A 23576-nucleotide genomic window follows, 5' to 3' on the forward strand; every position below is an offset into this window, starting at 1 on the left:
TCACAGAAGCGCACACAGTTTCAAGTGGTGAAAATCGATATCAGCCAGAGTTTCTATTCCAAATACAACCTGGTGTTTAGGACTTTAATGAGAGTGGAAGAAAATTAAATTTAGAACAAATGTGCAGAGTTCTGGCTTTCCCTCTGGCCCAGAATGGATTTATTCCAAGTACTGTAGGCCTGGAGGACATGCATGTAGTATTCAGATGTCAGCCTGGTGCATTGGTCCAAAACAAAATACTTAAAAGGGCTTCAGAACCTTTCCTGAATCCTATTGTTACTAATAAATCTTCTCAGGTACAATTCAACTCCCCTCCCCCAAGTTCATTATTTGACACAGGAATTGAAATATCTTTTTGGCAGCTTCCTAATAAATTTGCCCTCAGGGGTGGGTAAATAGTTAGGGGACACTGACAAGATGATAGAGTGAATTTTTAGGCTAGAAATAACATGAGAGGAAGCAGGTATTCTGATGATATTGCTGATTCTGTGACATGGAAAACTGGCCCTGATTAATATGGTGCTGCCATTGATGGATAGCTAACAAAACCTCCACATTGTAATTGTGGTTTATATACAGGAGTCTCTTTAGCCCTAGGATTTAAAAATTCATCCAGCATCAAAAACCTGACATACTTGTAAATTACTATTCCCTACCCCATGTACGAATTGATCCAGTGAGTGCAGCAGGAGCCTAGGAGTCCTGACTCCAGTCCTAGGTTGTCTTGTGACTTAGGAAATTGAGGCACAAAAATGTTAAGCCTGCCAATCTGTAAAATCAGGACAATGCCTACATTTGAAAAGATCTTTGCAATTTTATAGCACCTTTAAGCGGATTATTATACATGTGTATTTTACAATTTCTGCTTTAACATAGTTCAAAACACACGTGAATAACCCAGTACATACCAGGTGATTGGAATTCAGCCTCTCTTAACCAGAGGGGTGTGTGTGGGTAGGGGTGTGTGTATAAAACCCCAACAACAAACACACAACTCTGCCACAACATTGCTTGCTCACTGTAGGTAAAGATCACCACTCAGCAATGGATAGATTCCTTGTTGGTGGGACCAGGCCTCTGTGTGGTCCAGAACTTTACTCTAATTTGCCAACACGTCTAATATTGCAACTTCCTTTAGAGAACAGGGAGATTCTCAATTTGCTTTTAACTGCATGCATTATTGTTTTTATAGGTTTCTAGGGGATCAATATTTTCCATTTGCTTGTATGTAATCACGTCCCATCACTTTTAGAGATCATTTTCAAATGAAAAGACACTAGCATTAAGGGTGGGTGGGTGTTTAAATAACTGCTGCCAGATGCTGAGCTAATTTACATCAGTATAACTTTGGAGTATAGTACGTGCAGTTAATGGATATTCCTGGTTCTAGCCATATGCCCCATTATAAGAATAGGGAATATTGACCCAAACTGGCTATATCTTCTCTCTACTGGTAAAAAGGTAAGAGTCTTAATTTGTGCCCACTGTATCATCAGTGAAGTTACCTAAAAATTACACAGGTAAATGAGCTCAGAATTTGGTGGTACTTTTGTCCTAAAAATCATTAAACCTTTTTCACCTGGTGACCATGCAAAATACACTCTTTCAGCGTATTGTATGGCCCAAAGTGTTTATAGTGCATATAAAATATACTAATGCTTAAATGCTGTATCCTCTAAGGAACAGTTAATAAGAATGCTAACAATGGAAAGCAAATAGCGATCAGCAACAAAAGATAACCACGCTCCATGGTTCACACTATTGTCTCTTCCTGCAATAAGCACTTCTGGAGAGCTCCCATGTTGGGAGAACGAGTAATTTTCTTGAAAACTAGTTACTGATATTACCATTCTTTCTTACTAGAGATACTTGTAAAGCCTCAGATGGGCTTTTACTGGTGTATATGTCAATCATTCTATCCTGGAGCAGGTTTGAATTTTAATACAGCTTCCATGACAATATAGCCAAAGTTAGTGTTAAATAGCTGGTTCCAGGTAAATTTGTTAGTCTCTAAGGTGCCACAAGGACTCCTCGTCGTTTTTGGTTCCAGGTATTTTCATACTGCAGTACTTAAATTGCAGTACTAACAAGTGCCACATGGATTTGAACACATGCACATTTTAAGAGAGACTATCCCAAGAGTAAATAGCTCAATCATTCTTTGCAGCTAATTGGCAAAAGGTAATATTGGGAACAGTTGTTATACCATACTTCCTGGTTCTTTATTTCCCCTGGAGTTAAATTTAAGTGCATGATTTCTTAAACTTGTCATGACTTTTACTTAATCTGCAAATAGCATTAGTGCCAACAGTTGGGAAGAGCAATTTAATGTTCTCATTGTTCATGCATATATTACAGTGGTATTTTACTACCTGTTGTTGTTACTGATTCCATTCATTATCTTAGGGAAAAGAAATGACATTTATTTCTAATATAAATGTACCCAGTTAAATACTACTGAATTAGACACCTAATGTAGGAATAACCATGGAACTTGGCTTTTATAATAGCATAGCTTTGATTTGTATAGTGCCATTTCTCTCTGAGTAGCAGTGAGGGTAATTAGGGCTAATACTGCAAACTGTGGAGTCTCTTCATCTTCCATTGAAGTCATTTGTACTTCAGAGACTGAGAAATCTGAGCTTCAGGGTTTAAGATCTTGCCTGGAATAGCTTGCGCTATGGACACTCCTATTCCACACTGAGACTATGCTTACCCTGCAGAGAAAAAATGTTAATTGGGGTTTAAAAAAATGGCAGTGAAGATATATCGCAGCTCAGCTTTTAACTCTTGTTAGTAGTTGAAGTTCAGTCCCTGAACTGCTAGCCAAAATTAAAAGCTGAGCTGTTGTTTTCACTGCCATTTCTTAAACCCCAGTTAGCAAACTCAAGTTAAGAACACACATTTTTTTCTGCCATGTAGACAAAGTGTCTAGATGCAGTTTAACTTAATCCACTTTTGGAACTGGATTAAGCTACAGTGCAAAAAAGGCAATCATTTTAGTGCAGAACGAGTATCATCATGGGAAGCTATTGTACTTTAAATTCCCATTCAGCCTATTTCACAATAGCTTCTCTATGTAGATTAATTCTATGTGACTTGCCCAGGGTAAAAGTGTAAGACAGTAACAGAATCCAGGTCTCCTGATTCTCGGTCCAGTGCTCTGTCCCATGCTGCTGCTTTCCTCCATCCCTGCTGATGTTACAATTGATGGAACATAAACACATGGCTGGATAGTATAATCTGAAGCACCAATCTTAACCTAGCATGCAGTTGCTCTGTGTAAAATCTGGAATGGATTCTTTGGGAATGGTCTCATCTTTGGCTCAGGAGGCTCTGGGTTAGATTCCTGAAGGAGTTTATGTGTTAAAGTTAGGATGCTGGTGCCTAGAAAATCACTGAGATTTAGAAACCCTAAATTAGGCACTCAGGCTCCTTATACAGTGAATAAAACAGACCTCTAAAATGGGATTCACAAAAGCCAAGACATTAGGCAGCTCCCTGCCTAAGGTAGTCAGTGGGAGATACTGAGGGGAGGGATGTGTCCTAAACCTGACCCTTCTCAGGGAGTATAGCACCTAATCTGCACTTGTGGGAGGTGTGTATCTCTGCTTGGGGTTCTCAGCTGTTACACTTCTAAGTTAGATGCCTATGTACTTTTTTGCAAGAGGGTAGGGGACCTCCCTCCCTCTTTTTAGCCCTGGGGTTAGGAATCTCATCTGGGATGTGGGAGCCCCTGCTTCAAGTCCTTTCCAATGCCCAAGGAAGAAAAAGATCCCTGTTCAAACCCTGCCGCCTCCTTGGGCAGATGAAGTGGGGTTGTGTTATTACTAGGGGCGCCTGATCTTGGGACTTAAGCATCCAAGTCTCTTTATGAATCTAGCCGTCTGATTCTAGGACATTGCATTTAATAATGAATGTTGTACTACTTATGAAGCATTATTTAAAAATACACCTCTACCCCGATATAACGCTGTCCTCGGGAGCCAAAATTTTTTACCACAGTCTAGGTGAAACCACGTTATATTTAACTTGCTTTGATCCACCGGCATGCGCAGCCCCCCCCTCTCCCTCCCAGAGCACTGCTTTACCGTGTTATATCGGGATAGAGGTGTAATTGAGTCAAATACTGCACTCTGAGTTTATAGGCAAAGGTTGCAAGTAAGTGTGAGATTTCACTGGAGTTACTCCTCATGTATAGCAGTATAAGGGAAACAGACTTAGGATCTAGGTTTTTCTAATGTTGTGTGATAAATTTAATTGAACACTGTGCCAGGACAGAATATTTAGCATAGTTCCTCAGTGTGCCCTGAAGAACCTAGTTAGTATCCAGCCAGGGAAGAAGGCACCTACACTGACTGCTGTTTCTGCCCTTCATTAGTGACACCATCCAACTATGCAGTTAAGCAGGTGTTCTCTTTAAAATACATGTACAATTCAAGACACCTACCCCAAAATAAGCTTTATTGCAAGAAAAGTGTTGTCATAGTGATACAGACCTACAAATAAAAAAACTCACAAACAGTTGATTTAAAATGTAGAAGGGTTCTCTTCCCCAAAAACTCAAGAGTGTAACTTGTAACTAATCTTTGGTCAGCACAGCTACATGACTGAAATAAACCTGGAGTCTGCATGTGCTTTGGCTGTTCACATAATGAGGTTCTGTTCTATGACGAGTTACAGGCACCAGCAGTCCAAAAAAAAAAAAAAAAAAAAAAAAGCACCATGGCGACATACATGTAACACAGACTGGTACAACATTTTAAAAAAATTGCTAAAGAAAACTAAATGTCATGTACAGACATCTTTCTTACAAAATAGGCTAGGATAAAATGAGGCATATGGTGTATAACTACAGTATTAATGAAACTTCTAAAAACATGATTTCAAATATATTTTCCTGGTCTGCACTGCGTAATTAGTTTGCACATATGGCAGTCCTGAAACAGCTCAATCCTAGTAAATGCACCATTAATCCAAGCCAGCACCAAACGGAGTGAAACATCCGGTGTTCCCTTCAAAGGAAAGACTTTTTTTTCTTCAGCTGCCTACAGTAATGCAAGTATGTAGAGCACCTTTTGTGAGAATGAGGTGTTGTGGTAGCACATGTGGTACCTTGAGGTTATCGGAAGGAAATACAGTACAGGTTGGCCTGCAATGGTAATGGTATCACAAGCAGTCAAGGTATTTTGCTACAGTGGTTGTGCCTCAGCTTCCATTATTTCAGGTGGCTGATACAGAATATAGTCCTAGTGACCGGCAGTGAAATATGATCATCTTTACAGAGCCTAATATTGTAATTCTAGTCATTTAAAACTTTTTTTGAATACTCAACGTTTTTGAAGCGTACTTTTCAATGTCTTTTAGAAGATGGTATCAGAGCTGGTAATAGCATGCAAATGTTTTTTAAAAAGTATTTGGACAACTGGCACACAAACAAAAGGAAACCTTTTTCAAATCTACTGGATTTTTTTTAAGAATACCTCTAAAATAGCTCAAATTTATAAATCTAAAGAAAAACAAATGTTTCCCTTTTGTTTACATAGTTTGTAATTTCTCCATATATTACTGCATTAAAATAAATAAACATCTATATTTTTTAATTAGCACCTATAGCAAAATACCCAAAGTGTTACAGACTGCTAACAGGAAAAAAATTGTTCACATTTTTGTGCCATTTAGTGCCATGTGTTGACCTCTTGAACTTTAGTTTTAATATACTTTAAATTGAGGTTATATAAAGGATACAGTAACCATGGTTGCCCTTGTAATCAAACTTTTGACCATGGCAGAGTCAGTCATTCCTCCTGCCAGGGTCATTCTGCAGTCTTGGCAGGATGTAAAGATAGGTCTTTTTTTCTTTTCTTCTTTTAAGTCATTGACTCCTTAAAGCTTTTGAAAAGTAGACATGCTCAGGTGGATAAATAGATGAACAGAAGTGATTCAAGAACTGGATTAAGTCTAGAAGAGGTGGCTAATAGAGTTCAATCCACAGTCTCATTCGGAGCACTTCTCCAAGCTCTCCTAGGAGGTAGTTGTCCACATTACTGTCTTCCAGTTTCTTTAGCTCCTTCTTCTTGTATAGAGGAATGCTAGTGATTTCCAGTGTGTAAGTGCCAGGCACTGACTTTTTCTTAGCTGTGTGCAGATAACTAAGTCCATCCCTCTGATGGATTTGAAAAATGCCATAGTCATTGCCGTGGGAGATGACGTAGCGGACATGGTTCGTAAGGGGCTGTATGGCTGGCATGAATTCTAGAATGTGTTCTTTGTTACCAAGTCCAGAGAAGTTCAGCCTCATCTTCAAAGGAGAGTCAATGTCTAAGCTTTCCAAGCTAATCTGCTCAATCTGAAGTGAAAGAGAAGGAAAGGATAGTTGGGGAGAGACACTCTCTATATTATTCCTAAAGCAATGCAAGTTAGTGACTTTGATTAGTAACAGTTTAATTCCTCTCTCAAAAACTGCAGCTGTGAAAAGCCATTTATAAATCCTTTCCAGCTGGGAGATCTACTCAGTTCCACATAACACACCGTGTAAATCTTTAAGGCTTCTCACATGGTGCTGTAACTTTAATTATTCTGTAAAACCCAAGTCCACAAAAGGTTCAGATTTCACTCTTGCCTTAGAGTTGACATAATTTCATGCTTGCTTCAAAAAAAGTACTGGTTTAACTCTGCAGAAAAGAAATGAGAAGCATCCCACTTTCCAGCCTGTTCTAAATACCTGATCATACTTCCATATGAAAGATTATGGAACCCTGAACCGCTATACTGGAAGTTCTTTGAAGAATGTTTTCTGTATAGAAGCTTCAGTGAGAGTCTACATCCTGGCATTATGAGAAACTACGTTCAGCAGCTGACAGTGATAAGAGCAGTGAAAAAAAATTTGCACTACTAGCAAATTGATCCTCCCAAAGGGGGAAATTTTTGCTTTGATGTAACACAAATGGAGTTAGTACAGGCATGAATTTGTCCCACTGTGTTTGATGTGATTATATATAAGGGGGAAAAAAGATTAATTTATCTAATAGCTTTGTTATAACAAAAAGCAGGTGGTTGTAGGTGAAAACTGTTCTTTATCTAATGAAAGAGCTATAAAAGGCTGCGACTTCTTTGGGAAGCCTTTTCCTTGCTTTTCTCTTTTTGATAGATCTTTACTTCTCAGGAAATGAACTGGTAAAGCTCTGCTGTGCAGCAGAGTGAGAACAGTGGTAACCCAGTCAAGTCCTTCTGCATCTATAACTGGGAGCAGGATGCTCTCAAAAAGGGTCAAATCCTATCACACTACATACCATTAAGCACTGTAGATTAAATCTGTGGTTAAGTAAAGCAAATTGAGGGTGGCTGCAGGTGCTGCGACAAGGTGTTCACTGAACCTTGGACATGCTGCTAGCCAACAGGACCCAGACGATCCCAACTTAGATTTTGTTTAAACAACAACAAAAAACCCAAACTCTGTTTGCTGTGAAAATTCCAAAGTGAAATTAGGGGATTTCATATAAGGCTAATAGCACCAGATAACAATATGGCTTACTGCCATGTGAGAGCTATAGTAACGAGACTAGGGTACAGTGAACTAGATGAAAAATTAATGCTGTATGAGGGAATTTTTTACTTTATTTGGAAGGTGCTTGTATGTTCCACTGCCATGAATGGAACATAAGTAAATGGATAGCTTGGTAACAAGATGAACACACTAGATAGGAGTGAAGTAATGGACTAGGGGTACCATACTGTCACCAGGTAACTGTTTGTACATCATCATCAGAAGTATCAAGTGCAAGAAACCACTTTTCTCTTACAATTGTTAATGTGCCTAACTGATCCTATCCCCTCCCCCAGATATAAATGAGGAAATTCATTCTCCTCTTTCTGCCACTATTTCATGGGACGCCTTAGCAATAACATGCTTTATATTAGACATGCACAAAAGGCTCTTCTCTTCGCCGAGATATTTAGATGTTTTCATTCCACATTCTACTTTCTGGTCACTATGCCAAGTCCACACACAACTCCTTGTAAGGCAGGGATGGCAGCACTAACAAGCTCTTCAGAAACTGCCATCAAAGCTAATCCATGGATCAACTTTGGAACAATGCTCTAGAATGCTATGCAAGAGCCTTCCTCTTCGGAAGTGGTGGAGACCACTTCCATGCTATGACCAACCTTTTGTGGACCAGAGAGTGGAAATGCTAACTCCTTGTGTCAGGGTGGTGGTCTGGCTGAGGAGCGCCACAGTTTGCTTATGTAAGAAACTTAGTCACTACTACCGTATGTAAATCTAGCAGTAAAAACTTACTTTAATTGTCCATAATGCTTTTCATCTTCAATCAGAGCCCTTGTAAAAACTATGAGAAGATTTATATCTCTTGGTTGCTGTTTTTTTTTTTTTAAACCAAATCAATAGTTTCTCATTACTGCAGCTTTCAGCAGTTGGATTAGTGCCATAAAACAACATCCTGTAATGCAGATAACCACTGGTTTTCTGCATGATGCTGTAAGGGGTAGGGGGAAGCTCTTGAGCAGTACACACTGCAACGGGCAGTCTGTCTCCCAAACTGGCGCTGCGTAACCTAACAGATGTGCTTTTGCCCTAAGGCTTCTTGGTACCTCAATAAAAATGGACAACAACAAGGAGACATGCCCAAAATACATCCTATGGTGGGAGTCAACCACTGATCCCCATCTCCATTTGTTAGAAATACACTAAGGAAAGTCTTGAGCCTGATCCAGAAGTATGGTTCTCTGATATTGGCAATTGCATCACAATATGATTAATTTACCCTTACACACATATACAAATAGCTCAGGTTTAGAAGCTAATCATCATCTTGTAAAAACTCGATGGCCACATAAGCCCACACTGTTGTGACTACAGAATGCTGTACAAGATAGTCATCTGGAACTTCAAAATGACTATGGTGATAGAACTTCACTCCTCCTTGTGTCAGCTGTGTAGTGTTTGACATACCATGGAGTAGTTCTGATTCCAGGACTGTTAAGTATACATATTAGCTAATTCGTTACAGTATTCACTCACCTCTGCTTGCTCAGTTTCATTCACACTTCTTTTCGTCCTGCTGTTTTTATTGGCGTAGCCATTGATTTTGCATTCATAACATGCTTCAGGGGACAAAGCATTTTCTTCATCTACATCTCCACCCAGAGGGAGGTACTGGCCTTTGTTAAATCCCATTCCTGAGACACAATGGCTGTTGAATAGGGATGATCATATGAGTGACCCATTTCTCAAAATGTTCATAGACAGATAACATTTTTCTTTTCACTTCAGTTTTATGTCCTCATTTAGGTGGAGGTAAGCCCACATAACCCCTTACACTGTTACACAATATCTCCATTTTCCCCCCAAGATTTCTGTGGAATAATATTTTAAAATTTGTCCTGTATAGTGTAACATGCTCAACAAAGGATGGTTATAGAGCTCCCTAATTCTCAAAACACAGAACACTAATACATTACAAAGAATATATCTCCAACAGGACATTTAGCATCCAAAGTAAATGTTCTGACTACTATTTCAGGCCAATGGGCTATTATATTCAGTTTGAATTATTCATTCTCTCTTTTTTCTGCTTTGTCTTTGGGTTGATCAGTGCAATAGAAATTCCTTACTAATCATTGTAAAGATGTTTCTTCAAAGGAAAAGTACAGTTAGATGAGGAATATCCTCGTACCATTTGGGAAAGTGCTCCAAATACAAAATGTACTGCCATCAAAAGGGGAAATCACAGCTATTACTTAATTTTGCTCATATGCTAGATGTAAAACAATGCTCTTTTGCAGTGAACACACACAAACGAATACTTTGTTTCCTATGTACCACAGATATATAAGGGCAATTCATTGTTCTTATGTACAACCTAAGTACATGGGTGGTACACAGAAGAACTATGCAGCTAGGCTTGGAATTCTTTCCCTAACCCAGAGGCAAGGCACATAGCACTGGTGCAGTGTCTCCTCAGTGACTTCTGCAGCACCCATGGCCTGCTACATGACCCTGCAAGGCAGGTCAGGCCAGTGGATCTGCATGGCTCCAAATGCACTGGCCTTGCTCCATTTCCTGGCTTGTCTTTGCCTCCACTTTCTTCAGGCCTACTGTAGAGACTGCCATAGGGTTGTATGGACCGTAGCATGCAGAGGTGTTGGAGGCCCTGTTTGCTCCTGCACTAGTTCTGTTGCCAACTGAGTTTTCTGCAGCTCTTGCTTTGGTAGCTCTTGCTTTTTTATGGTGACCACTTATTACAATGTGTTATACAATCATCATAAGTGTTATGAAGGAAGAGTGTTTGTAAGAGGGAGAAAGAGACTCACCCTTGTCCAACTCTGTAGTATCCAGGAGGGCAGCCACAGAGATAACCACCTTCTGTGTTGGAACAGCCGTAATTGCAGGGATTTTTAGTGGAGGAACACTCATTCACATCATGGCACGCACTAGAGAACTGGTCATAAGAAAATCCAGATGGACAAGCGCACTTGTAACTTCCAAGTGTGTTGTAGCAGGAAGCAGTGCCACAAGCATTAGGGTTGGTACATTCATTTTCATCTAATAAGCAAAATAAAAGATTGTTTATCCCGATGAGAAGATACCATCGTGGCAGGCTGTAGTCATAAACAGCTTATGATTTCCAGGGAGGAAAAAGTATTTATTGCTAGAATTTCTAGTGCCCCACACAGGGCCTGGGCATGTACCAAATGTAGTCCTTCCCAATTTACAACTCTGACTACAAATGCAAGCTGTAAGCCAACCCCTCTCCCCCTGACATTCAAGTTAACCGAGGCTCAGCCTCCCTCACGCACCACTGGTCCATCTAGTACAGTATTCTGTCTCTGACAATAGCTAGGTTTCAGATGCTTCAGAGGCCCTCAACTCTGTTTTTTGGAAGTAATAAACTCAAATTTCCACTGAGATGTTTTCAGCCAGTTCAGGATCATGTTCTTTGCTGTTCTTTTTCTTTTCCCAGTAACACCACAATTTCCCCATGGGTACTATTAGGTGAGGATTAATCTGCAGTGGAGAAGAGTATTTTTGTGGCTTTCCCGCCTTAAAATAAAGCCATTTGAGTTCATGCAAAGACTAAGTGCTTCACCCATAATTGTATTGGATGATCTTAACTATTTTACTCTGGAGGGGGTGGGAGATTTAGAATATTCTAAAAGAAACCAGTGCTTCTCTCACACACAGTATTAATGGGATGGCTGTTTGGGCATCTCATCATCTTCTCTTTCATTTGTTTTGACCAGCTATTAGTAAACCCTTACGTAAAAAGAGCGCACACTGAGGGATAATCAAGTAAATTGTCCTCATCTGGATTTTATGGAAACTGGGTGGTTCTCTCTCAGAAAAGACTGCCAGCAGTGTCATTCTGATCTGCCACATGGATTGTAGCGCAAGTCACCGAATGTTCATCCATTGGATACAGAAGTCAGTCTATCGAGGTAGGTATCTAGCCCAATCATTGTAGTATTGGAGTGCTTCCCAAGGATTATTCTTATAAAACCTTTGGGAGGTAGGGAAATACTAACATCCCCATTTTACAGTTGGGGAACTGAATCACAGAGCAAATAACTGACCCACTCAAACACACACTGCAAGTCACAACCAGAAATTTCATAATCCGTGCCTTAAAACACAAGGCCATCTTTGCTCTTTCCTCACTGAGAGTGAGATACGTTGGTAGGGCAAGCTTCACTAAACATGACTCTAGAATCCTTGTTCACAATTTACTTTGTATCTCACTGGAGAGAAATTAGGTGAAACCAGAATCCTGCATGAACAAGTTAAAAGTATGTATACAGATATACTATATCTCTGTTCATTAAAATATCCTAAACAGCAGATGGTTTTAAAAATGCTTCAAAAAATTACATTTGGCACAAGTTTATTGGGTATTTTATTGCTATGTTTAGCAGAGCTGGAATGTTGCCAACAAAAGCACATTTGGTAGATTTGTAACCAGGTTGTGTTGTTCTGATATAATTAGATCTGACATTTATATGTGGAATATCTTTCCTAATTGGGAAACCAAATCAGATATACAGAAACAAAATGAACAAGGGTGAAAAAGCTGTTTTTATAACAAAGTAAGAATTTCTCCATGTCTGTGCAGCTGTGGTATGCAGACAAATTACCATGTAATAGAAGTTAATCTTATCGTTTACATTGAGGTGCACCACATGAAGTGATTCCATAGAAAAATAACTTTTGAAATTGCAGTGCGTAGGAATAATACTTGAAGTAATACTTAGAAGATTGTTTTAAACATTGTCATAAATTTAGCACTTTTTTGATCCTTCACTTCCCTCTGATATATCCTGTTGTAGATCTATATTAGGTCATTTTAAAGCATATGATGATATGACTCTTTACCATAGTTGAGAGTCTCATTAATTTTTAAACTGAATTTTCAAACTATTACCACAGTAACAGTAGTCAAATCATGATAGACTCAAAATGTCCACTGGAGAGACAAACATGCTCTACGAAAAGCAGCAGCAGAGCAATGGAAATGATTCAACTATTTGTAAATCCCTCCCCCATCCCCACAAAAAAAAAAAAATTGACAAGGTCCCTTAAGCTCTAAACTTTTTGAACCTAACTGGTTTCACATATGAATGGAGTGTTCATGAATAGCTAGAGACTATACATGCATCAAGTGAGTGAACTTTTATTAGGTTTCCCCACTTTATTAGGTTCTCTACTCCCTTTTAGGATGTTAAATAATTCCTCACCAGATACTGAAAGTTTCTCAGAGCTCTTTCAAATGGTATCTAGAGAACTCATTTCCAGATCCTAGTGCAGTCTCTTGAACTGAACATTGTTGCTGTCCCATTTCTTTACACCTCTTCTTGCTGTTCTGATGTCTGGCTTTGCAAAATTGAAGTTTCTGGTATTTTAAAAATCATTTTTGGTGTCATTTGTACACTAGTTTTTAAATTTCCCATTTCTTCCTATAATGCGTATCCGTTTTGGAATTTATAAAAACAATGTGAAATATTTATCAATCCTCCAGTTTCCTATTTTCATGCTATTTGATTCTTTTATATACAGTAAAAGCTGTTTTATCCGGCATGTTGGCGAATGGGGGATGCTGGTAAGTGAAAAATGCCAGTTAACTAAGAGGGAGGGAGTTAGTTTGGATGCAGGAGGGGGGTGCAGGCTTGGGGAGGGAGTTTGGGTGCAGGAGGAGGCTTGGGGCAGGGGGTTGGGGTGTGGGAGGAGTTGAGGATTGCCAGATTCAGGAGGCGCTCACCTGAGGTGGTTCCCTGGCTGCTCCTAGGTGCACAGCAGGTGGCTCTGTGCGCTGCCTACTGCCCCTGCGGCTCCCATTGGCCCTGGTTCCCAGCCAATGGGAGCTACGGCGGCAGCACTTGGGGCGAGGCTCCACACTCCAGCCTCTCACTCCCTCCTGCACGCAAACGCCCTCCCTCTTACTTAACTGGCAACCGGCCTATAAACTGGAATTTCAATGAAGATCAGAAATGCTGGTTTATAGAGCTTTCTGGTTGGTGAAGTGCTGGATAAAACACCTTTTATTGTACAAATGTAAACTTTTATTATAAGTGGATACCTTAAACCTACTCGAAAAACTAGCAATCTGATCAATATAAGCATTTCTGAGATCCTTTTTATCCTTTAAATTAAATGCGGTATACTTTATGCATCTTTGGTTCTTTAAAAAGTGAATTGTGTGCAACTATTGGCCTGACAGTCCTGGATGCTAATATCCTCTGTTTCTTATGAGAACAGATACAGAATGGGCTGTGGAATATGAACCAAAATACTTCAAATGGCTAGAATAACTGCCTCTTTAGTCATTCACATTCAGTTCTTGATTTCTGTACTAGACTGAAAACACCACTCATTCCCTATACCATAGATTAGTGGTTTTCAAACTGATCTGCGGTACCCCTGGGGGTCTGCAGACTACATCTAAGAAGGGATCCACACCTTCATTCGAAATATTTTAGGGATCCGCAAATGAAAAAAGGTTGAAAACCACTGCCATAGATTACCAAACAAACAGATGCCAAATGAAAAACAGGAGGACTTGTGGCACCTTAGAGACTAACAAATTTATTAGAGCATAAGCTTTCGTGGACTATAGCCCACTTCTTCGGATGCATAATGGTAAACCTTATGAAAATATCATATAGAATTGCTTATTAGTTACAAAAAGTCCTATAGAAAACTATCTGTTATAATTTTCTTTTGACATGTAGCTCCGGCATAATTTTTTTTTTTTTTATCCCTGCTACAGGATGGTTTTAAAAAAAAGCACAGAGAGAGGTGACATTTGTACTCATTTCTGTAGATTGCTATAGAATTTACATTAAGCCATACTGCTTTCATCCATCCATTCCAGATAGGATTTTTACATAAGGAAAAATCTCTTGCTCATTATAAACCTTGGGATAGATATGAATCTGTGATTTAGAAGTAAAGTTATATTCTTATGATGTTATGTAATTTCATCCTTCCCCACTTTTAAAAAACAGTTTTTCTCCCAAAAATATTATTGAGTGGCACTGCTGACCTTACATTTGATCATCTTTCCTTCCCTTCTTGCCCTTAAAAGATATATGGATCACATCATCTATTTGTTTTTGTATTTGAAAAATGTGGTGTTCTATTATGTTTTTATTGTATTCTTGCTAATTCTGTTTTACAGAATCCTGAGTGCGTGGGGGAGAAATCCTTATAGTTAACCTTTTGTCTTTATTTAATTTCATATGCTTCTATTGCTGCTGTATATATCAATTGAAAGGTTTGTACATTTGTGGTTATCTGTGTCTATTAAGTCAATAGCTGTAAAGCGCTAAAGTACTAACTATATCTTAGCAAGGGCTTTACAGGCCTTCCGTGGAAATCATCTTGAATTTCTATGTCTTTTCCTTCCATTGCAAGGCAGTAACAGTCAGCTGACATGATTTTATGTAACTATACCCCTTTCAACTTCATAAGTCAGAGAAGGGCTACACAAGTTTAATGAAGTGAAGTAGGTACCGCTGAACCTAAAAGATGTTCATAGGGTTTCTGAAAATTGGAGCATTTTGTCATTGTTATGTAACTTCTGGACTACTGCATCAAAAGATTATTCTTACCAACACACTGATTCCACTGATAATGTTGAATGTACCCTTGTGGGCACCCACATCTGTAGCCACCCAGAATGTTCTGGCAGCCATGTTGGCACCTATGGTTTCCATCACATTCATTCACATCTGCCAAAAAAAAAAACCCCAACAAAATGTGGAAGAAGAGATGGTTGCACAAACTGCCGACAAGTAAGCAAACCAACCCCACCACCACCACACGCAACTTACTTCAATAACTGTAATTAAAGGACCATACTTTATCCATAGAAGATTCTTCACCCAAGCTTGATGCTGCAGCCATAATTTGGCTCCTTACACACACTAGTAAGTTCAGATGAAGCTTATGGAAATATTTGCTTTAGTAAGAGTTGCAAGACTGGGCCCATACACGGTAACTGCACATGGTGTATTTGGTAAATATTGGATACATGCATAGGTCCTGACCCTGCAAAGTGCTGAGTGTTTCCTGGGAGGCCGGTGTTCAGACCTACCAGGACTGGGTTCTATAGGGCACAATCCCCATGTTTTCTTTAAGATTTGTTACTTCAGTAACTATGTTTCTTAAGATAATTATTACATCCATTAAGTGTGATTATCAAGTTATGTAATTGCTGAATAAACTATCCAGCGGCTTAAAAAACATTGAATGCGCATAGGACAAACTGCAGGGTTTACTATGTGCCATGGAGTCCAGGAACTCCATACAATTTTGAGAAGTGCTTACATGATTTAGGAGTCTAAGTCCCGTTTTTCAAAAGTGAGTCAGGCACATAGGCTCTTAAGTCACTTGGGTGGTTTTTGGAAATTTTACCCTTATGACCATTGTTTGCATCTGCGGTGCAAATCCAGATTTTTTTTTTTTTTTTTGCAGCTTTCATTAGAAGCTTCTTGCCTATGTTCCAATATGCTCTCTGAATTGAAAACAAAGCCTTTGAACATAGTAATGCATCTGTGATGTTTTGCTTCAATAGAGGGGAACCTATGAATGGCAGTTGTGAGGGAAGTGTGCAGGAATTTGCAGGACTGCTATGCAGACTTCCACAAACGCTGCAGAACTCTTAAACTATAGCACAATAATTGTAGATCTAGAATCATTAAATAATATTATCAGAACTTCCTCCAGAATTCGGACAAGACTTTTCTAGACTGCCAGTCACAAGAGGGATTCTTAGTTTTTCATTATGGTTTTTGGAACACCCGTGTCCATTTAGATTTCTAAGTTTAAAGTAGAAATCTTTGGGCATACATCTAGTTTCCAATAACTAGCTTTGCAAGGACTTTTGCTGCTGTTGCTAGTTTGAAAGGCACTTAGAAATACAAACATGTAAGATAAGGACAGAGGTGGTCTAATTTGTCTACCTATACCCAGTAAGGAAAGCCAAATTAAAAGGTTCCCGGGCTATGTGCGAAGAAAGGTGAAGGAGACGGCCATAAGGGAAAAGAGAAGGTAAGAAACCACTTCTGTATGGAAGTCTCCTATTTTAAAAAAAATATGTATATTCATTAAAAGTTTCACCTAACAGCAAGTTGTAAGCAGCCTAACAAATGTCAGGGAAAGCATACTGTGTTCACTAGAATATCAAACTCCCAACTAGATTTCTGTGTCTTGTCATTAGAAATGTAATTTACTACACGTGATCTCCAAAAATTTGAGGCAGACTTGCAGCGCTCAAAACTCAAATATTTTGTGATGATTGAACTGCAGTCTTCTTTAATTGCTCTAGCTTTTGTGTATTTACCTTGTAATTGTGTAGTATTTACACTGTAAAACCCCCACGCTTGTGTAAATAAATGGCTAGCATCATATTCACTATGAGCAAAAAAGAGCACTCGCATGACATTTATCTTGTAGAAAAAAAGGGGTGAAACATTAGTTTAGAACACCTTAACATGTTTATGTAAGACTCCGACTCTTCCTATTCTGGACATTCATAAACAGTGACTGGAAAACACTTTTCATCATATTCTAAAACATTTTATTGTCACACATTTCAAGCTAAAACCCTACCCCAGGGTCCATGCATATTCCAAGATTCCTGTGGAAAAGTGCTTCAAAATCCCAACTTTCATATAAAATAGAATGTTTCTAGTGCTTATCATTGTGAAGATTATAATCTGTTCAATTTTTTAAGATTAACTGATGCAATGGCGCCTGCAGAGAGCCTAAAATAATAGCGATGGAATTTGGCATTTTTCCAAGACGCCAGAGAGTTCAGCATGTCTGCCGTGGAACTTTTCACTTTGCTGTTTTGTGCTGCCCTGTTGGGATCTGGCTGCAGCTGCCACCTATGCTCTAATTTTCCTACAAAGGAACTGGTTTTCAGTTCGAGCTTGTCAGGAAATTGTTTTCCCATTTGGAATTGGGACGGCAAGTTGAAATACCATATTTTTGTGAACAGAAAATTGGAAAAAATGTTGGTTTGGGTCAACTGAAACTTTGTTTGAATTTAAATCATTTACAAAAATTACTCTAATTTGTGTAAATTTTGTCTTGAAACAGAAAATTTTCCATTTAAAAATGTCAAAATGTGGTGTTTTGACAATTTCCAAACTGAACATTTGTTTGAGTTGCGAAATTGAAACCAAAATGTCCCTGTTAAATATTTTCACTGCTCCATGGAGCCAGAACTGGAGCCCAGCTGCTCCAGGAGTGTAGGCAAGCAGTTAGGCTGCCTGAAAAAAAATGTGCAGTAACAGAGGAAATAAATTGCTCCCCACTTCCTTGGTGCACATGGGAAGAGGGGCTGGGAAGCTGGTTCTGAGCAGGGCAGCGATTGATCCAATGGGAGTCTATTTAACGCGTCTAGTCTAGATGCGATAAATTGACCGCTGAACGCTCTCCCGGCGACTCCAGTACTCCACCAGAGTGAGAGGCGCATGCGGAGTCGACGGGGGAGCGTCAGTAGTCGACTCACTGCAGTGAGTAGATAGATCTAAGTACATTATTCACGTAGCTCAAGTTGTGTAAAATACCCTTCATTCCTGCCTAGCCCCCCAAGTGTAGACCAGACCTTAGCTTTAGAAATAATAGTCATACGTGTCTTTTTTGAGTATTTTCAGTGATGAGATAGACTGGGTGTGTTTGCAGGTTGGGGGAGGGGGGCAGGAATGAAGGGTATTTTATGGAGATAGTATGCATTACTGTTGCAATGGAATGTGGGGGCTACAGCTAGTGCCTGTTGTGCTGCAGAGTACTCAGCGTTCTGCTTATGATACTACTTGCAAATTGAACTGTGAGTATGTACAACAAAAGAGTAGGCTAAGCAAATTGTCGATACAAATTTTCTGAACTACAATCCTGTTTTTTTTTTCCATATGTCTACTCTAAGGCTAATGGCCTGATGCTACTACTCATGCAAATACTCCATTTGACCTCAGTACGACTACTCACGTAAGAAAGAACTGCAAATTTCTGCCTTAGCAGAGAAGATATAGCCTTCAAAATTTACCTTCACAGTTCAATCCAGTAGAATCCAGAGAGAAGCCTCTCTGACACTCACAGCTGAAACTTCCAGGAGTGTTTTGACAGATTCCTTTTGATCCACAAAGTGATGGCTGTGAACCACACTCATTGTTATCTAGAAAAAAAATGCAGTGATTAAAAAAAAATGTATACAGGTACAGGAGGAGAAAGAAAGTACATAAGGGATGGGGTTAAGAGGTTGCACATACAGAGTAGTTTGCACCTACTAAACTTGCAAGTCTAATTACTTAATTTGCAGATTTAGAGCCATAAGTACTTAAATATTTGCTTGTACTGAGATTCAGTCTCTGGTGCAAAATACAGGTACAGACTGGGTGAGGAAAAAGGAGGATGGTCTTTTGAACATTTGGCCCACTGTACACTACAGATGAGGATGGCTTTAATTGGTAAGACATATATGCAACATTTTTTAAAAGACATCTGTAGCTATCAAGGGAAAGAAAAATATCTTTAATCTGTTTTTGATTGCTTTTTTTTTAAGTCAGATTTTAATATTTTACCTCGGTCTCTATGTGGTTACATTTAGAAACTACCTACAAATAGTCACTACAAAAATGCTTATTGTAGATGAGCTTCAGATATTTTTGCTTTTCATAATTATCTGCCTTTTTGAACTACTGAGAAATAAAATACTCTCCATCTGTGTATTAATATTAAATCTGTGGTACAAAATAAATCTATCAAAAGGCTCATATTAAGTATTGCCCTTGTTTTTATAACAAAGAAAAATGTACGAAAACTTTGTGTTGAAGTGTTCTTACCAATACAAGCAGTATGATGTTGAGTGAAGCCTGGTGGACATTTACATGTGAAGCCCCCAAGAGTGTTGACACAGAGGAACTGGCAGTTGTGTTGTTTGGTTTGACATTCATCAAGATCTGAAAGTAGCAGATTTATCTTAGTAAGACTCAGTGAAAAAGATTTAACCATATTTGTTCTCTTTAAAAAGATCATTTGAAAGTACTTCCTTTTTAACTTAATAATGTTTTTATCACTTGAAGCTTAAATCTGTATTCATCAGGGAAGTACATGCTGGAGCAAGTTAAATAGTGTTATCCCTGATTCTCTACTCTTATTTACACTAGCATAAAAATTGGTGTTAATACAACTTGAAGTTAACAAAGTTACACACGTAGAACTAGTGTAATAGAGTGGCAAATCAGGCCTCTTAGCCACTGTAGTGAGGCCGAGTGGTAGAGCGAGGGACGATTACACTCCCTTTGGATGGTGGAGCCTAGATCGCCCCTCCCCCCCCCCCCCACCGGAAGTATAAAAGGCAGGCCTTGCAGCACAGTTGGGGCAGAGCCTGTGGAGGAGGAGGACGCTCCACCCGTTCCGCTGCGGCCCTGAGGGGAACCTGTGCCTGCCTGTTCCTGATCCCCAGAAGCCGACGAGGACTGTCCCAGAGTGCCTGCTGCCGTGTACCTGGAGGAGCCAGAGGAGGCCTTGATGCTACAGGTACAAACCCCGGGGAGGCAGGAAGTGGCTCAGGGACAGCCACGGAGCAGCCAGCTGCAGAGCCAGGCATGGCTCCATCAGCGTGTTGCGGCTGCATCCCCGCCGATGCAGGGGCAGACAATCCTGCCTCTGCCAGGGCCCTGGGCTGGGACGCGGTGGAGTAGGGTGGGCCTGCGTCCCCCTGCCACCCCACCCTGGGGTGGCTGACTCCCTACACTATGCAGGAAAGCTCTAACCCTGAGGAAGGAGCCTCCCTTACCGGCTCACCCCCATGGGCAGTTTGCTGGCTGCCTGAGCTCTGCCCAGACCCAAGCCAGCCCTGATAGACTCTGTTTAAGGGCTGACAGCTTGAGCCATCCAAACTCAGGCTATAGCCTGACAGTGACTAGTGATCGCCCAGCCCTATTGTGGCTCTTGGCTGTCCTGCAGACTCTGGTCCTGGCCAGACAGGACCAACCTGAGTGGCTCTCCTTCCGAGTGGGAGAGCGAGGGACCATTACAGCCACTCATTTTCTGACCATTGTGCACCTAAAGTAAATTAGCATTTGCTTCCTACTGCAGTTGGAATTGGTGCAAGGCTTTTTCTGAGTCATTCTACCGTTTTTTTTTTAAATCCAACTTATACCTGTTTTATACCGAGTTGAATGCCGAATTCCTGAAAGTTGTATGCCACTTATACCTGACATGCAACATGCACCTTCTATATCACCACTGACTTTGGACCAGAGATTTCCCTGGGAGCTGCACCTGTTATATCACTTCTTGGAGTTGAGGGTATTTATTAGGGCTGTCAGTTAACCACAATTAAACATTTTTAATCACACTGTTAAACAATAGAATACCAGCTGAAATGTATTAAATATTTTGGATGTTTTTCTACATTTTCATATATATTGTATTCTGTGTTGTAATTGAAATCAAACTATAAAGTATTATTATTATTCTTCTAAATATTTGCACTATAAAAATGATAAAAGAAATAGTATTTTTCAATTCACCTCATACAAGTACTGTAGTGCAATCTCTTTGTCGTGAAAGTGAAATTTACAAATGTAGATTTTTTTTGTTTGTTACATAACTGCACTCAAAAACAAAACAATGTTAAACTTCAGAGCCTACAAGTCCACTCAGTCCTACTTCTTGTTCAGCCAATCGCTAAGTCAAACAAGTTTGTTTACATTTACAGGAGATAATGGTGCCCTCTTCTTATTTACAATGTCACTAGGAAGTGAGAACAGGCATTTGCATGGCACGTTGGTAGCTGGCATTGCAAGGTCTTTACGTGCCAGATATGCTAAACATTCGTATGCCCCTTCATGCTTCCATGCTGATGATGCTCGTTAAAAAAAATGCATTAATTAAATTTGTGACTGAACTCCTTGGGGGAGAATTGTATGTGCCCTGCTCTGTTTTAGCCGCATTCTACCATATATTTCATGTTATAGCGGTCTCAGATGATGACCCAGCACATGTTGTTCATTTTAAGGACACTTTGACAAAACGCAAAGAAGGTACCAGTGTGACATTTCTAAAGATAGCTACAGCACTTGACCCAAGGTTTAAGAATCTGAAGTGCCTTCCAAAATCTGAGAGGGATGGGGAGTGGAGCATGCTTTCAGAAGTCTTAAAAGAGCAACACTCTGATGGAGAAACTACAGAACACGAACCACCAAAAAAGAAAATCAACCTTTTGCTGGTGGCATCTGACTCAGATAATGAAAATGCATCAGTCTGCACTGCTTTGGATTGTTATCGAGCAGAACCAATCATCAGCATGGAGGCATGTCCCTTGGAATGGCGCATGAAGGGACATATGAATCTTTAGCGCATCTGGCACATAAATATCTTGCAACACTGGCTACAACAGTGCCATGAGAATGCCTGTTCTCACTTTCAGATGACATTGTAAACAAGAAATGGACAGCATTATCTTCTGCAAATGTAAACAAACTTGTTTGAGCAATTGGCTGAACAAAAAGTAGGACTGAGTGGACTTGCAGGCTCTAAAATTTTACATTGTTTTATTTTTGAATGCAGGTTTTTTTCTACATAATTCTACATTTTGTAAATTCAACTTTCGTTATAAAGAGATTGCACTACAGTACTTGTATTCGGTGAATTGAAAAATACTATTTTGTTTTTTTTACAGGTGCACATATATAAATACAAAGTGAGCACTGTACACTTTGTATTCTGTGTTGTAATTGAAATCCATATATTTGAAAATGTAGAAAACATCCAAAAATATTTAAATAACTGGTATTCTATTATTGCTTAACAGTGTGATTTAATAGCGATTAATTTTTTTAATCGCTTGACAGCCCTAGTATTTATAAAGTAGCCATTGCTAGATGTAACTGACAACTTTCTTCACCTTTACATGTCTTTCCATCCTCTTGCAGGATGTAGCCACGGGGACATGAGCACTGGTAGCTTCCTTCTGAGTTCTTGCAGATAAAGTTGCATGGTTTTGGAGACTGGGAGCATTCATCAAGATCTAAGTAGGAGAATCAGTAATTAGTAAAAATATTCAGTTACTTACAAGGATGCTACTGAACAGCTGCACAAATCTCTAATTTTTCCAAATTATTTTTATATTCTTTCCATGCTTCCGAATTGTCCTTTTCTTTACAGATGCAAGCTACCAATGAAATAACCTGAGAGGGTGGATAACTGAAGCAACAGTGCATTCGCTTAGAGGATCAGCTAGAATAGTGAAACTAATTTCTAAAGACAAAGCCTCTTACTTTACGATCCTTTTAGTCTTAATTAATGGTAACTTCTGACATGTCCTTTGGAGCAATTAATTATTAGCCTCTACCTGCCAAAAGCTTATTCCCCAAACCATCATTTGTCTTGTTAGTGGCCAGTTCAGTGGTATCTCATTCATGTTGTTGCTGAAACCACTAGGTTAGCTGGACTGTAATATCCTAAATCAGGTCTCAGAGCTCCCCAAAACTAAATGTGAAGACAAAAATGTATTTTGTGAAGAGGGGAAGAGAGATAATTTTTGTATTCTGAGGCTTTAAAGAATTTACCTGGGAATTTCACTATGAAAATAAACATTTCATTTAAAAAAAAGTCTTGGATTAGCAAAAATACTAAGCATTACAGTGATAACCTTACCCACACAGGATGTCCCACTTATTTCAGTGGTGTAGCCAACTTTACAAAAGCATCTGAAGGAACCCATTGTGTTGATGCACTGGCCATTTCTACACAGATTTGGCATGACCTTACATTCATCAATATCTGGAGAGGAAATATAAACATGTCACCTTTTTAAAATATGATAAGCAGAAGCTCATTAGTATCACATTTGAATGTGGCATCTACAGTCTAATTGAATCTCGAAACATCTAATTTTTAAAACCAAGCTCATTACCCTCCCCCCCACTTTTTTTTTAATTCTCTCACTTGCCTTTTTTGAGAGCTGATAAAATGATCTTTTTCTCAGTGATAAACTCCAGTTTGCTGACCCTGATGGAATTACAGGACATTGAAACAGTACTGGGTG

General features: G+C 39.4%; 1 protein-coding gene across 2 annotated transcripts in view; it reads right to left on the reverse strand.

The window, feature by feature from the left end:
* Positions 1-4447: 4447 nt before the first annotated feature.
* The window catches only part of FBN2 (fibrillin 2), a 257739-nt gene continuing 238610 nt past the window's right edge, over positions 4448-23576 (reverse strand). For both annotated transcript variants that reach the window (XM_005303063.4, XM_065599317.1), the window contains 8 exons: positions 23186-23311; positions 22434-22556; positions 19363-19479; positions 18567-18695; positions 15124-15243; positions 10333-10564; positions 9041-9212; positions 4448-6349 (listed from right to left, as the gene is read on the reverse strand). In XM_005303063.4, the coding sequence (XP_005303120.2) occupies positions 5975-6349; positions 9041-9212; positions 10333-10564; positions 15124-15243; positions 18567-18695; positions 19363-19479; positions 22434-22556; positions 23186-23311 (1394 nt within the window). In that variant the 3' untranslated portion in view covers positions 4448-5974. The remainder of the gene's footprint in view (positions 6350-9040; positions 9213-10332; positions 10565-15123; positions 15244-18566; positions 18696-19362; positions 19480-22433; positions 22557-23185; positions 23312-23576) is intronic.

The sequence above is a fragment of the Chrysemys picta genome, chromosome 6, assembly GCF_011386835.1.
Source record: "Chrysemys picta bellii isolate R12L10 chromosome 6, ASM1138683v2, whole genome shotgun sequence".
NCBI classification, from domain to species: domain Eukaryota; kingdom Metazoa; phylum Chordata; order Testudines; family Emydidae; genus Chrysemys; species Chrysemys picta.